Source organism: Peromyscus leucopus, chromosome 18 (assembly GCF_004664715.2).
Source record: "Peromyscus leucopus breed LL Stock chromosome 18, UCI_PerLeu_2.1, whole genome shotgun sequence".
NCBI lineage: Eukaryota > Metazoa > Chordata > Mammalia > Rodentia > Cricetidae > Peromyscus > Peromyscus leucopus.
Window position 1 is genome coordinate 39,654,025 of NC_051078.1, and position 16,704 is coordinate 39,670,728.

A 16,704-nucleotide genomic window follows, 5' to 3' on the forward strand; every position below is an offset into this window, starting at 1 on the left:
CCCAGAGAGGCTAAGTAACAAGGAGGGCTCAGGCGGGGGAGCATGGATCTTCCTGGGAAGGGGGAACAGAATAGATTTTAAAGGTGGGTTGGGAGTAGGTAAGGAAGGGAAGAGGAGGGATTGGACTGGAGGAAAAGAGTACTGGGAGAGACAACTGGAATCCCAGAGGGGGCGTGCATCTTGTGGGTGAGGTAGAAACCTAGTACAATGGAAACACCCAGGAATCTACAAGGGTAGCCTTATTTAAGACTCCTAGTAACGGGATACAGAGCCTGAGTGGGTCATCTTCTGTAATAGGCAAGGCTTCCTGTGGATGGATTGGGACACAAACCCAGCCATAAAAACTTCCACCTACAATTTGCCCTACCCTGGAGTAAAGGTAGCATAAAACTTGATGCTTCAGACCCATGCCATGACAGGAAGCCCATGCCTGACACTGCCACAGGCCAAACAGCCAGAGACCTAGGATAGAACCAAGCACAACTAGAAAAAAAAAGTTAGTGAAATAATTCCTAATGATATTCTGCTATACTTGTAGACCAGAGTCTAGCATAATTATCTTCAGAGATGCTTCATCCAGCAACTGATGAAAACAGATGCAGAGACCCACAGCCCAACATTAGGCAGAGCTCAGGAAATCCTGAGGAAGAATTGTAGAAGCTGGAAGGGTAAAAGACACCACAGGAAAACCAACAGACTTAACTAACTAGGGCTCACAAGAATTGAACCAACAATTAGGGAGCCTGCATGGGACTGACCTAGGCCCTCTGCACATATGTTACAGTTGTGTAGCTTGATCTTCCTGTGGGACTCCTAACAGTGGGAGCAGGGGCTGTCTCTGACTCTCTTGCCTGCTGCTGGGACCCTTTTCTTCTTACTGGGTTGCCTCCTCCAGCCTTCACATGAGGGGATGTAACTAGTCTTATTGCAACTTGAAACAATAAGTTTGGTTGATGTCCCTGGGAGGCCCACCCTTTTCTGAAGGGAAGCAGAGGAGGAGTGGATGTGGGGAGAGGGATGAAGGAGGGGTTGGGAGGAGAGGAGGGAGGCAAAACAGTGGCTGGGATGAAATATACGAGAGAAGAATAGAAGAAAAAAAATGTCGCTCACAGGCTAACGTTCTGAACACTTGATCCTAAGCCGGTGGCTCTGTTTTGGCACGCTATGGAACTCTTGGAAGGTGAAGCCCAACTGGTAGGAACTGGTTGCCAGGGGCAGCAGGTCTTTAAGGGTCCATCTGCCTCTGGTTCCAGCCTTTTTCCCTCTGCCTCCTGGTCAGCCACCATGCGAACAGCCCCTGTCTCATTTCCTGCTGCCACGGAAGGAGCCACGCGACCGCGCCCATCCCTCACGATAACAATGACGCACTGAAGGAAGAGTCTCCCACTCATTCACTGCCTGCCACCAGCTGTCTCTACTATACTTGCTACAGCGACACAAGAGCAGCTAATATGGGGTAAAAGTGAAATCTAGAAGAAGTTGCTGGCGCAGGATAAAATGTAACAGTAGCTCTGGGTTTCAGGTAGCAGCAGCCAAAGAATGCTCAGGAGTCCTAAGGTTCAGTGAAGGGATGAAAGAGCACCCCCAAAGAGGAGATGAGGAAGTCCTAAAAATGCGCTGCCCAGTTCTCGGTTCTATTGGACTTCCAGATCTCCTGGCTTCACGACCATAGATAATAAAATGAAGATGGGCAAGCACTGTATTCTCCTCCTTTGTGCGAGCAAGAAAAAAACAAAGTCAAGGCCACTCATGTGGAGACACAGAACGGACACATTTTTAAGCCATTTTTGGAGACAACAGATGTTCCATAACATTAAAAACCCAAGAAATTCCTGGAGAAGGGAAGAGCTTAGGACCCTTCACCTCCCTGAGGACTTACTCATGGGTAACAAATGCTTGCAAAGGAGAGAGAGGGAGGGAGGGAGGGAGGGAGGGAGGGAGGGAGGGAGGGAGGGAGGTCCTCTAATGGTGTAGACACTGGCAAGCTGCCTGTGCTCTTATAAATAACCCCTCACCCATGCTCCTGTAAGAGACCCTAATTACACTCAGAGGCTGGTGCTCTCATGCTCTCTCTCTCTCTCTCTCTCTCTCTCTCTCTCTCAAACACACACACACACACACACAGAGAGAGAGAGAGAGAGAGAGAGAGAGAGAGAGAGAGAGAGAGAGAGAGAGAGAAACCTTAATACAAAAACTGGGATTGTAACAGGACAATTGCACTATTTTAAAGTAAAATGACTCCCAAAGAAATATTTTGAAACATCTTAATTTAACATTCATTTTACTGTTTGTGGTGTTTCTCAAGAAAAAAAATCAAAGCAAAATATTGCCCTTATTGTGAAACTGTCAACAAAGAGAAGCAAAACTGAGAACTCTGTCAGAATGGAGATGTGGTCCTGTATAATTTTACAGGAAAAGTACTCTTTATACACTGAAGTGTACTGCTCTTCTTATTCTTTAACCCAGGATAGACGCTGATCCTTATGTAACTAAGAAGCAAAACAGTATGTGAGGAAGACCTCTGGGGTCAGCGGTGCCTGGAGTTGAGTCTTAGATCTGTTACTAACTATACCTATGGGCAAATTATGCAACCCTCCCGATTTTCATCCCGGGGATGAAGAAGAGGTTAGAGACGAGCTTGTTATGAGGATCGGCTGTAAAGCACATAAAACAGTGTATCTGGGACACACAATGTGAGCCATTCCACTTCTAGATATGTATCCTAAAGATGCAGTTTATGGAAACGGTGCCTTGAATGAAGACATTCCTAGCAATATATACACAAACAAGTAAGTCAAAACTTGCCCAGGTCTCTAGCATTATAGAAATGCTTAAGTAATTGTATAGACTTCAGATCAGTGGTTCCTCAACTTTAGTGCACATATGCAATTATCTAGGAAAATCTGTTAAATGCATATTTCCAGGTATTATACACAGAAATTCTATGGATCTGGGGCAAGATCAGGAAATGCATGCTTAACAACCATGAGTTGTCTGGAGACAGGAAGTCTCTGGAGATTCTGCACTAGACAGCAATAAAAATTATGATTATGAAAACTTGTTAATCACACTGGTAATATATGATATACTGTTCAATAAAAAATTCAGAATCCAAAATTGAATGCTTTATCAGATAAGCACATAGAACATGCTAAGGGGAAAAGTCTTATCAAAAAGATTATGAGTAACTTGTACTCAAATTTTTCAAACAGTCATGCTATGATCATAAGTGAATAACTAATACAATATATAAGAAAACCAAAAAGCTAATACATATCCATGGCCTCCAAGATCAGTTCAAACACCTGAAATCCTTCTGTCTCTACACTGTCTTCTCATCCATTCAACCAAACTGCTTATAACCCTCCACACTTCAGTCTACATTTCCACACACTGTTATCGGATATACTGTTCCTTCTGCTTCCAATGGTGTCAGTCCAGTAAATTTCTACTCATCCTACAAGATTCATGCAGCACCTTGTGTCAGATTCCCTGAGTACTCCTCCCTCACAGAATTAAGAATGGCTCCTTCTCTGTGCCAGTGTTCTGTAGCATCGCTTGGTACTGCCACGGCAGCTTATATCTCGATGGATTCTAACTCTTCATAAAACCATCCCATCAGTCTAGTAGCACTGGGACCTGGTAGGGATCACCTCACTCACATTTAGAATCTACAAGACGCCTGATCGATACCTGTTGAAATACCTAGTTGTCTGTTCTCTGAAGCCCTGACTCAGTTGGCCAGTTAGATAGTATGTGCTTGGTTGATTCAGAGTATGTTTGGTCTCAGTACATCCTAAGGCATAGCAGCCAAAACTATGTTTTAAGTGCTAAGCAAACAGTTTAACCATTATTTGTAGGTTTTCACACTTTCCTCTGATACTGTCCTCAGTATCTTCCAGTCTTTAGAATGACAGACCATTCCCAACAAGAAATGATATAGTACTCCATGGCAGTTCACCAGAACAAAGACTATCCCTACATAATTCCCACTTAGCCCCACAAACAGCTGCTCTTTACTCCTGGGCCTCCATACTGGCAGTAAAACATCCATATAAAACAGAGACACTTCTGTAAGTAAATAAAGCAGTTCAGTGTGTTTGAAACACCAAATGTTCTATTTAACGTATCTATATAAGGCACAGATATTTCAACTGTAGACTATTTTGATTTGAATCTCTAACCACATTAGATATTAGAACCTCTGCATGATTCTATTCCATAGTTTTTTCACCTGTAACTACGTAACAAATGCACACATCCAGGGAATAACTTCTGGACACAGGCAATAATATACTGATGCTTATATCTGAATATTGACTCCATTAAAAATTTAGAGGTGCGTGTAGCTCAGTGGTAATGTGCATGTCTAGCACGCCCTGTGTTTAAGCCCCGGTGCCATACACACACACACACACACGCACACGCACACGCACACGCACACGCACGCGCGCGCGCGCGCGCGTTCTAGGGATTAACTAGGCAGTCCATTTTTTTTTTTTTTTTTGGTTTTTCGAGACAGGGTTTCTCTGTGTAGCTTTGCGCCTTTCCTGGAACTCACTTGGTAGCCCAGGCTGGCCTCGAACTCACAGAGATCCGCCTGCCTCTGCCTCCCGAGTGCTGGGATTAAAGGCATGCGGCAGTCCATTTTTTAAGGGCCTTTTTGTCACCAGCCACGTCTCCAATAAACTCCTTTCTTCTTCCGTCCTATAATGCAGAAGGATAAGGGGTTCCCTTACGAACCCCCTCAGTGAACCAAGCAAAGCCCCTTCCACGAGTCCTCCGCAAAGCTGCACGGAGCCATCGCTCTGCTATTCTTGCCTAATGTTTTGTTGTCTCTTTCAGCGAAAAATAATAGAAGAGGCTTTTCTTCTTGAAAGCTTTCCCAATCCATCACACTTCGCTGTCACTTAACTGCCAGCCCCCAGAAGCAGTTTGGGGCGAAGGTGAAGAGGAGAAAAGCACAGGGCACTGAGTCACAGGTTAAAGGGGACGACTCCAAGAGGGACAGGACAGTGAAGACGCCCAAAGCACACGCCAGACTCCTGACTTTAAAGGTCCCCTATCTGTTCTCAAGCTGCTTCTCACAGCCCAGCCCAGGTCTACGGCTCACAAGATCCGCTTCCCTTCTGTGTTTCTTTTTTGCCTCTCTGTTGCGACCACACACTGACCAGAAGCAACCGAGGGAAGAAAACAGTTTACTCCAATTTACCAGTTACAGTGTCTCACCAAGGGAAGGCGAGTCGAGAACTCGAGGCAGGACCCCGAAACCCAAACTTCTGGAGGAGCCGTGAAGGAGCACAGCTCACTGGCTTGCCCTCCCTGGCTTTGTTCAGCTTGCCTTCTTGTGCGACCCAGGGTTACCTGCCCACGGGTGGCACCGCCCAGAGTGGGCTGGGCCCTCCCACACCACCAATCGGCACCCCAGAAAACGTCCCACAGACATGCTTACAGGTGACATTAGTTTCTGTTAATTTGACAAAAATCTAACCAGCAACTTCTGCCTCCCTTTAGGAGAGAGACAGTTGGAACAAAAACTATGGCCAGGGTGAGTCTGCAACAATCAGAGAAGAGTAGAAGGCATTTCAAAGATATTTGAGTAAGGAAGCGTGAGGAACAGAAATGCCAAGATGGCAGCAAGATCTGAGGCTGCGTGTTTAGGCCCAAAGCCATCAGCTGAGCCTTGATCCGCTTTGATCCAGTAGTAACCAGTGTGAGCAGACTGTCTCCGTCACATAAGCGGAAGGGATTGCCCATTTAAAATAAACCCTCCACTCTCGCAGCACAACAGAATCCAAATGACTACAGCCCGGAGTGAACCAATGTTCCATTTTATAGCTAGATACACGAAGACACACCCCTTAATAAGAAAGCTCTCCTCATAAGAAACACATTCAGACACCGACAACACTCTCTGGGCACTGTAAAGTAGAATAAACCAAAGAAAACAAAATTCATTCTTTAGCCACACTTTTTTCCCCCATTCTCCCTCAAAGAATCCGTTTCAAAGTTTCACTTGACTTCACAAAAATGTAAAATCCACTTTGTTAGCCGACTGATGTGAAAAAGGAAGAAAACTGAACTCTAGGGAAAGTCCAGAGAGGTGAATTACACCGGAGACTGGTTAGGTCTTCCGTGGCATCGTGTCTCTGCCTGCCTATGAGACCTGCGTGACCGGGTCATCACGTGAACACACAAGGAAGAACAGAATGCAGATGCGTCTTCAGGGCACACACCCGCTTTTTCAAACATAAAATACTTTTTCGTATCAACATATGAGTAATCAAAATATCGTATTTTAATTAACTAAAATAATCCTGCAATGTGCTCAAACTGGAAACCAAAGACACTGAAATGTAATAAGTATTTTCCAGGTCTACAGATTGAAACTAAGTTTTTTCTACCCTTTCATTTACATTATGGTCGGCTTCAGTGCCCGGAATGTACTGTAATAGGCTCTTAGAAAGACTTTTCCAAAATCACCCCAAGTGCAAAATAAACTGTTTCAGTATACCACCGAACTAAGCAGATTGTTTACTGTCTCCTCAGAAGTTAGCCGAGACCCCGCTGAGCACCGTTCAGCTCTCCTTGTACAGCTCGGTGCGGAGGTGCCCCCACACTCCCATGCTGGGTAGGAAACCACGGAGGTGCACACACACTAGGAACCGGGCACTGCAGAACTAGCCAGAGGCGGGGAGGACGGAGAAATGGCGGAACTCTTGCCCAGCATGTAGGAGGCGCTGGTTTTAACCCATGGCACCATAAGAAAACAGAATGGAAAGACAGGATAACCAGCAGTCACTAGGCTAAGCCATGCTAGTTACTGCCATACATCACCCCTGTAGTTTTAAAGAGGAAGCTAAAGACCCTGCTTCCTAAAGAAAGAGGTCAATAGCAAAATTCCCTCTCCTCTCTCCTTACACCCCATCATGCAGCTGGCGCTGTTCACTCTGGCAGACGCTGCTCCCTGAACATAATGGTGCAATCACTGCCTCGAACATCATTACTATCTAAAATAGATAACCCACTCGCAACTTGACTATTTTTGTAGATATAACATTTTCTTGAGGTTTAACTGCTCTGTTTGTGATTTATCCCACTTAACAAATGCAGCATCTCTGAAAGCAAGTTTCTTATATCAGATTCCGAAAAACCTAACTGCCCAAATAGTTGTGAAAATTACAGGTTGGTTTTTTTTTTTTTCTTCTAACTCTAGTTGCCTCTTACCTCCTTGTGCCTATCACCAAAAGCTTCATGGGCTGAATTCCAAATTTGAGAAACTATAAAGTGACTGGTTGATAAGTCTTTGGTGACCAGAGATTTGTTTCTTTCCACTTCTTACTGATTTCCTTTTTCACATGGGGATCTTCAGAACTGGATCATCTTTGTTCAACAACAATTTATAAAATGCACTACACCTAACACCCAACTCTTTGAAGAGTTAAAAAAAAAACCCAAAGGAAAGATATTTAGAGGATAGTTAAGAATTATGCTGGTTTGTCGGGCGGTGGTGGCGCACGCCTTTAATCCCAGCACTCGGGAGGCAGAGGCAGGCGGATCTCTGTGAGTTCGAGGCCAGCCTGGGCTACCAAGTGAGCTCCAGGAAGGGCACAAAGCTACGCAGAGAAACGCTGTCTCGAAAAACCAAAAAAAAAAAAAAAAAAAAAAAAAAAGAATTATGCTGGTTTAGTAACGTGGTGATAAGAGGCTCTTATTCAAGATCCATGACTTCACTCACCCTGGGCTGTCTGTCAGCTAGCTTTCCAGTACCAGGCATGATTTCCTTCTTTTTTTTTTTGGTTTGGTTTGGTTTGGTTTTTTGAGACAGGGTTTCTCTGTGTAGCTTTGCACCTTTCCTGTGTCTCGTTCTGTAGACCAGGCTGGCCTCGAACTCACAGAGATCCTCCTGGCTATGCCTCCTGAGTGCTGGGATTAAAAGGCATGCGCCACCACCGCCCGGCTATGATTTCCTTCTTATTGAGTGGATCTTAAGTCGACCAGAGAGTTATTGGTTACGGCCAAGGTATGTGTGCCACTACCGCACTCTTGGGGTCAATGTGGTCATTCACAGGTGTCATAGCTGTGTAGAACTGTTGGTTGCTTCCCTCCTTTAGAGGTAGCATGGCACCTTCTGGTACCATAAAAGCAAGTCCTCAGGGAGGAAGCATTCTGGTCAGTTCCAGCTCAGGGGCCTCTGGATCCTTATATCTGACTGCATGGTATCTCCAGCAATAGAAACCTTCCACCTCCGGGGGTGGGGGGTGGGACTGGGGGTGGGGAGCAACAAGGGCAATAGCAATAGCCTGTATGTTCTGGGGGTCTTTTGGATGATACTGACTAACAGTTCAAAAGATGACTTCCCATCCCTGGTGTTGGGGGTTTTGTAAGGTGGTCTCTACTCTTGGAGAGAGCATCGTCAGCCCAAATGAGGAAAATTTCATTTAAGCTATATATGTATATTTATACACTTAGGTATATTATAGAGTCTCACCAACGTGACTGCCAAAACGTGAGTTCAACAAGTAGGACAACAGCAGGCATGTCAAAGTAGTAGAAGGGGAAGGCCTCAAACCTACACACAAAAACTACAGGCAACTAATGAGTACTAAAAGTGGGAGAAATGGTCCTCCCCAGGGAAGAGCACGCCAATTGGTTTTCCAATACTAAATGAAAACATACATACAAGTAACACTGTATCGACTGAGCATGTTATATTTAAGAATGTATATGTGTGTGTGTGTGTGTGTATATATATATGTGTGTATATATATATATATATGCACATAACAACATAACAACAACTAATGACAAAAGGGTGCTGAATGTGAACAGCCAGGAGGCCTTTGGGGGAGGAAATGAAAGGGAGAACTGACGTATTTTATTCTCAAAAAAAGAAAGCTAAGTAAATCTAAGGCACTAGCAAACTCTTATTGCTATATTAAAATACAAGTAATTCTTAATGTCAGTGAAAAGTTAGCACACACATTACACATGAGAATTACGTTTGTCTGGAACATGAAGTTGTCTTAAAAAAAAAAGATACTTCAAAGGTTTTACAGCTGTTTAATGATACAGGTAAGTTTTAGAAAACAAACTTTTATGCATATAAGCTGCATAGAAAAGGGGGAGGGGACCTGATTTGAGGAGTCTGGTGAGCTGAGATTTCTCTAAGAATGAAAGGGGGTGTTGAGAAACGCAATGAGACAGAGAAGTGTTTACTTTTCCAGAGTAACAATAGTAATACAAGGCTATTATCTCTTCCAGCTCAGTCTGAAGAACAGACTGTAAGAGTTCATGAATGTAATCTTATGCTAGCACAGTATAAATCTGTAAATAGTTTTAGACCAGTGGTTCTCAACCTCTGGGTCATATGGCAGATATCCTGCATATCAGATATTTTTTTACATTACAGTTCATAGCAGTAGCAAAATTACATTTATAAAGTAGCAAGGAAATAATGTTATGGTTAGGGGTCCCCATACCATGAGGAACTGTATTAAAGGGTCGCAGCATTAGGAAGGTTGAGAACCGCTATTAGACCGTAAGAGTTCTTTATTATATCCAACAATGGCAAGTTTTTGATTCTTCCTAACTTCTGTTTTCTTCCATCTTCCCTGTTGAGACTCACTTTCGAGCTAAAGGAGATATACAAATAAAGAGACACATTAAAATTCCAGAAACATCCCAAGAGACATTAGGCTGTTTTGAAAATGAGCAAGTGTGGACCACTTGATATGGTTAGGTGGGTAAAGGCACTGGCCACCAAGTCTCATGATCTGAGTCCAATCCCCTCCAACAGGGGTTCTCCACCTTCCTAATGCTGCAACCCTTTCAAACAGTTCCTCATGGTGTGGGGACCCCCAACCATAACATTATTTTCATTGCTACTTCATAACTGTAATTTTGCTACTGGTCGTAATGTAAATATCTGATATAGAGGATATCCGATATGCAACCCCTGTGAAAGGGTTGTTGGACACCCCCCCAGGGGTCATGACCCACAGGTTGAGAACCACCTCTAGTTGGTAGAAAGAAAGAAGCAACTCCCTCAAGTTGTCCTCTGACCTCCACATGCAGACACCCATGCACATATATGCACAATAAGTAAATAAATAAATAATATAATTTAAACATTTAAAGAAAAACAAGTGAGCGTTAAGATATCCAGACCCACAAGATTTAGATTCAAGAAGAAGGAATTTTCATCAAATTAGGAATCACCAATGGCCTCACTCCCAGAAACAAGCTACTATTAAGTATGCTGATTTTGTTGGAATTTACAGTTGTACAACTAAAGGGATAGCTCAAAGGAGTGCCATAAACAGACTAGGAACAAACTTAGACAGACAATAAATGAAATACTTCACAATATCTTTACTGGTATCACGGAGAGGCACAACTGGCCGGAGTGACTCCAGTGCAAGAATACCAAGCATAAAGCCGCCCCTTTCAACTGTGGGAGATACAAAGAGGTTCTCTGGGACTATCTTACAGTGGGTGGGGCTCCAGCTGTAGAGTGTGTTTATCCACAGACAAAGCAGAATGGGAAGTTAACGTGCTGATAAGCAGACTCAAGAGTCAAAAGGACACGCATAGGTTGCAAATACAGGGTACAACAAGATGGAATGCAGTAAGGATGACTTAGGTTTAACCAACACTTTCACAAATACCACATGTGGGAATTATGGCTTCACAGGTTGTTAAAAGAAAAAAAAAACTTGGACGTTTTCATTAATAATATGAGCCAACACCAATTTCATGGCTCAGAAAATCTTGACCTATAGCCAAGGTCTTAGAGCAATAATACAGAGGTAATAATTTCATTATATCATATTTTAATAGATGCCACCTATTTTCATTACATAATCCATGAAAGCACAGATAAAAAATAAAAATAACTCTCTGTCCCATCACTCAAAAGTGAATACTAGCTCCATTTCTGTGTTCCATATCTAGACATATTAATGTATATTGTAAGTCTTTGCAGTTTTTTTTTATAAAAGTAGATTCAAGCTATGAATGCTCTTTCATAATCAGTTGGTTTTTAATGCACCAATATATCAGTCCCCACCCTACTCTACACTGAGTGACACCTGGTACATATTGTTCATTTCTTACCTAAGTCATATTTCAAAAGGTCATTTTGAAATTTGAGAATATTCAAAGGAGGAAAAAAAGGTGGTTAAAAAAAAACTATGAAAATTTGCATTCTAACACCTCAGCTCTATCGTCACATAACAGCAAAGAGCAAATTTACAAGAAAACAATACAGCGAAATAAATGCATGTCCCTGCAGAACTGTCTTAGCAAATGAATTCAGCAACTTTTGTATTGACCCATACAGCCAAGCTAGTACCAGCTGCTAGGAGCTACAACAAAGTGGATTTCAGTTCAATAAAAAATAGAATTTTTTGATGATCACGGCTATCAAAAAGTGGAATCGAATAAACAGACGCCAGGTGCAGTGGAGCATGCCCGCGGTCTAAGCACAGGAGGCTGAGGCTGGAGAGTGCTGAGTTCAAGATCAGCCAGAGAAAGATAGCAAGATCTTGCCTCAAAAGCGGGGTAGGGGCTGGAGCTAGTTACTGGGAATGTTAATAATGCTTGAGAATACTAAGTGGAAAGGGATTTTGCAGAAGAAATTTCTATGCCATGTAAGAACTTGGATTAAGAGCCTTTTTGTATTTGAAGATTCTGGTCCCAGTGAAAACTTTCCTATGGCAATTTACTCCCAGTCTAGTAAAAAAGGCCTTAAGCGCTGGGCGTTGGTGGTGCACGCCTTTAATCCCAGCACTCGGGAGGCAGAGGCAGGCGGATCTCTGTGAGTTCAGCCTGTCTTATCTAAATGGACCACACACCTTAAACTTTGAAAACAAAATAAACTCATGAATATAACTGAAGACTCGACAAAGAAAATTTGAGTTTCAAACCCTTGGTGTTACTAATGAAGTGACCTCGGGTGAGTTCTTAGTCTTCCCATGTCTCTTTAGTCTTTCTTCTGTGAAGTGAGTATTGAACTCTGGATGAGACATGCAAGCATTTGCCCCAGTCTGACCCAGCTGCTGCACTACACACGTAATAACCCAATAGAAAGACTTTACACTACACATGTAATAACCCAATAGAAAGACTTTACACTACACACTAATAAACCAACAGGAAGACTTTACACTACACACGTAATAAAGCAATTAGAAAAGACTGATTAATCTATTCCACAATTCACTCCAAAATATTAAAATATCTCAACATGCCATTATGTTTGCTGGGGAAGAGCACACCTCCTATTACCCTATAACTTTCTGATTGGCAGTCATTAATAAAATAAAGTGATAACCACATAAAATGTGTCTTCGAAATTCCCTTTTATGCAAAAGAACACCTAAATACAATTCAACTCCCATTTTCTTTCTTTCTTTTCTTTTTGGTGGTGGTGGTGGTGAGTTTTGGTTTTCGGGTTTTGGAGACAGAGTTTCTCTAACAGTCCTGGCTGTCCTGGAATGTGCTTTGTAGACCAGGCTGACCTCGAACTCACAGAAATCCTCCTGCCTCTGCCTCCCGAGTGCTGGGATTAAAGTCGTGCGCCACCACTCAGCTCCATTTTCTTAAAAGGCATGTTTTGGTTGCTAATTCGGTGTGAGATAGGTAACTGCAAGTCACTGCAAGGTACTGCTTTTCTTTGTGATTTTTATAACCTCATTTAAACTTCTCTCCTGAATGTGCCTTGTTTTCCAGGCCAGCCAACAAGCCATTAATAAAGAAAACTCATTCCAGCCGAACACCGTGGACCATGCTTTCGCTACTTAAGTGTTTATAACATTAAATACTTGGTGTTTTATCCTCAAAATGTGCCATCTATTTTTGTTTCAAAAATAACACAACTGAAGAATGAGTGTTCAAGAAATACCATTTGTCTCAATTTGTGTCAACGAAATTAACTAAACTTCCTATTAGTAATAAATTCTTATTTTTCCAGAGATATTAATTTTTGAGGAACTTGTTTTAGCATACAACCAGAATATTTTTTATAACTGATGAACTGGTGCCTTTGCAAATACACTTATTTCACTTATAACGTAAAACTCTAACTGAACTTCTTTTTGATAAATTATCTAGGGGTAAATATTAAAACTCTAGTCTAAAATATGTATACCATCTACTTGTGGTTAAAAATGAAGGAGGGTGCACAGAATAGTCATCTTTTCTAAGGCCCACTGGGAGGGAAAAAAACTCCTATAAATAACAATTGTTCTGAAATGAAATATTCCAATAGTGCCACGGCCACCAGTATACATAACAGTATATGGATCTTTAAACCCCACCATTTTTCAATTATGATCATTTCACTTTAATATATAGCCAGTATTGTAGTTAACTGAACTGTCTGATCACAACCTATGAACACCTATGCATATAACACATTTTCATGCAAAAGTTTGTATCCAACATTTATCAAAATCAGCACAAGGGTTCAGAGCAGAATTTCTTGACACGGGAGTCACAACCCCTTTGGGAGTTGAATGACCCTGTCACAGGGGTCACCTAAGACCATCAGAAAACACAGGTGTTTACATTATGGGTCGCAACAGTAGCAAAATTACAGTTATGAAGTAGCAACAAAAATAACTTTATAGCCGGGGGTCCCCACAACATGAGGACCTGTGTTAATGGGTCGCAGCCTTAGGAAGGGTGAGAGGGTAAAAGTACTTGCTCTCAAACCCAAGAACCTGTGTACCAGTTCTTGAATCCACATGGTAGAGGGAGAGAACAGACTCTCACAAGTTGTGTCCTCTGATTTCTGCACAGGCTACATGACATGCGCTGTACACACACACACACACACACACACACACACACACACACACAAATAAATGTCATTTTTTCATTATTTTTATGAAGAGTCGTACAAAATACCTTTAAGCAAGAAAATCACTTCAGCTTTTAAAAAAATTTTGTAAGTATCATTGAATTGCCTGAGAGATGTTTTAAGGTAAAGATATGAATGATGATAGATGCTTCCAAAAAATATACAGGACAAAGTGAATAACCAGGACTTGAGAACTAAAGAGCTTTCCTTGAATTTCATTTAGTGAGTGCTCTTCAGTCTTCCTTCCTCCTAAGTGATTTCATTTGCTCAATTCAACTTTTAATAGTTTCTCAAATATGCAAATGAACCAGCTATCTCTAACTTACGTCTGCTGAATAAAGACCTCGACATTTTTTTTAAATGTCACCTTAGAACGATTCTTTGAGCAATATTCGTCTTACCTGCAACATGTTCGTCTTAAAAGGCCTCTACTCTATTCCACACACACACTTTCCCAAGCCGGACTTGGCTTCCTGCATCCTGAGTTTCACTCAGATAAGTCAGGGTAACTGAAAGTCTTGCTAAGGCTGCCTAACCTGCCTCAAGATTTACACACTGCCCTGGCTGACGGACACCTCAGAAGGTTCGCTGCCTTTGTTTTGTGGGATCACAACCCTGGGCCAATGCCTTCACGACGAACAGGCAGCAGCAATCCAAGAAGGCTGTGGCTTTGGCAGGATAACCGCGTGCACCCAATAGCTTCTCATGTAAATAGTCCGGGTGGGCTCCACAGCTGCAGATACAAACAGTAAGGGACGTGCCGATTTTCTTCTAGCAACACCAGTACCTGTACAAGTTCTGCACCACGGCTCAGAGAAAAGTAGCTGGCTGAGGACGCATGGATGGAAAGCTATTTTAAAATTACTCAAAGAGTCTAAAGCATCCGTCTAGCTGGGAGGCTCTTCCTCTCCACACACACACACACACATACACACGGTCTTGTTTTCCTGCCTAATTTAAGAATGAATCGCTGACACCTCCAGGTGCAATGAGGAGAGAATGTACCCATCACAATGCTAACGAGGGTGCACACACACACACACACACACACACACACACACGGTGCCAGTTCTTACCTTAGCAGATTAGACAGGGGCAGAGGTCCGGATCCACCACCCAGGATCCCTCCTTTCCTGCCAGATAGGAGTTTCTCCACCAGAGCCACATTGCCAGTGCGAGCAGCTTCCAGCAGCTCCTGGTCCTTCCCCATAGTCCCTCACGAGTCCCCTGCAGAGTCCTTTCCCTGCTCCGGTCCACTCTCCAAACGCCAGGGCCCTCCCCGCCCCACCCTAAAAGCCCTAAAAGGATGCCAGGGCTTCAGCTCGCTGAGATCCCCGCAGCCCCGCGCCCGCCGGGAGCAGCACGCCGTCCTCCTGTCACACGGTACAGCTTCTACAATGGGGAGCAGCCCGCGTTTGGGCAGAGGGGCTGGCCGAGCGGCGACGCGCCCCCACAGCCACTCCCCTGCATTCCCGAGGCCTCCTTCCCGCGGGTGGGGTGCGAGCGGGTGGGGACCGGGCCCGGGTGCCGCTGAGGAGCGGAAGGAGGACGCTGCTGAGCTCGGAGGAAGATGCCAAGCAAGCACTAGGGAGGCTGCTCAGTGAAGAGGACGCTGCGCTCGGAGCAGGATGCTCGGGCGCTGAGAGGAGGATGCCGAGCACCGGGGAGGATGCTCCGCACTGAGAACACGGAGCGTGGAAGAGCGAGCCCAGTGCGTCCTCCCCGGAGCTGCAGCTGGAGCCGGAGCGGAGCGAGCGACCGCGGCGGCCCGTGCGCCCGCCCGAGTGCCCAGCCGGGACTGGCCTCGGTTCCGCGCCGGGCGGGCTTGGCGGTTCCGCGGCGGCGATGATGGTCGCGGAGGCTGGGGTGGCTGCGGCCCGCGCCGAGGCTGGGCTGTGCGGGCGAGCCGCAGCGGGTGCGTGCGGAGGGCGGCGGCGGCGGCGGCGGCGGCTTGGAGGCTCGGCGCGCGGGGGGCGTGTGCGCGCGGCAGGTGCGGCCCGGGGCCCGCCGTGGGGCGGGGGCGGGGGCGGGGGCGGGAGGAGGCCAGCTCTGTGCCAGTGGGCGGGGCCGGCCCTCCCTGCTCCCTCCTCCGTGCTCCCGCCGCCCTCCTCCCTCCTGCCCAGCTCTCCGCTCCCTCTCCCTCCTCTCGCCTTCCCCCTCTGTCTTCTCCCCTCCCTCCCTTCTGCTCACTTCTCCCGTCTCCTCCTAGGCAGAGGTTTAACTGTGTGAGTACTGGAGATCACCCTGCTGGCTGCTGCTGAGGCGCCTTCTCGGCCTGGAGCCCAGACTCCGGAACCATCCTGGAGGAAAGTCTTCCCACTAGGAGGTGATGGAGAACCTGATGCTCATAGAGGCGCCTTTTTGGCTGCTTCTGTCCCAGTCCAGGATATTTCATCCTCTTGCTTTGCCTCCCGGTGAGAGTGAGATACTCACCCCGGGAACAGATCGAAGAGGTTTGTTTTATCTTAATTTCTGAACCACTGAATGCCTTGCGACTTTTGCAGTTTCTTGTAGCGTCTTTAATGAGCCTGAATTTTAGTTGGGCTTTTGAGATTTGCTGACTTGTTACAAACACCAGCAAACAGGTTCTCATTGAAAATCCCTCCACATCCACACTAGGAAAAATATAAATGGGCATGGATGACAGAACTGCTTTGATCTGCATGTGTCATCAGCAATTCATTGTGTATGGCTGGCTTGGTTTTGTTGGATGTTTTCCTTGCTTGTGGTAGAGGACGCATACTTATTTTCTTTTGAAACTTCCTGTGAATGCTTGTGGTCAGATGGTGGGAAAGGATGTGATAGGTGCTTTGTTTACAACAGCCCAGTGAGCTGGG

General features: G+C 44.7%; 1 protein-coding gene across 1 annotated transcript in view; it reads right to left on the reverse strand.

The window, feature by feature from the left end:
• Positions 1 to 15,789, reverse strand: part of LOC119089249 (ankyrin repeat and sterile alpha motif domain-containing protein 1B-like) — a 189,975-nt gene extending 174,186 nt beyond the window's left edge. The window contains exon 1 of the mRNA XM_037211914.1: positions 14,944 to 15,789. Within this exon, the coding sequence (XP_037067809.1) occupies positions 14,944 to 15,077 (134 nt within the window). The 5' untranslated portion in view covers positions 15,078 to 15,789. The remainder of the gene's footprint in view (positions 1 to 14,943) is intronic.
• Between the last annotated feature and the right edge of the window lie 915 nt (positions 15,790 to 16,704).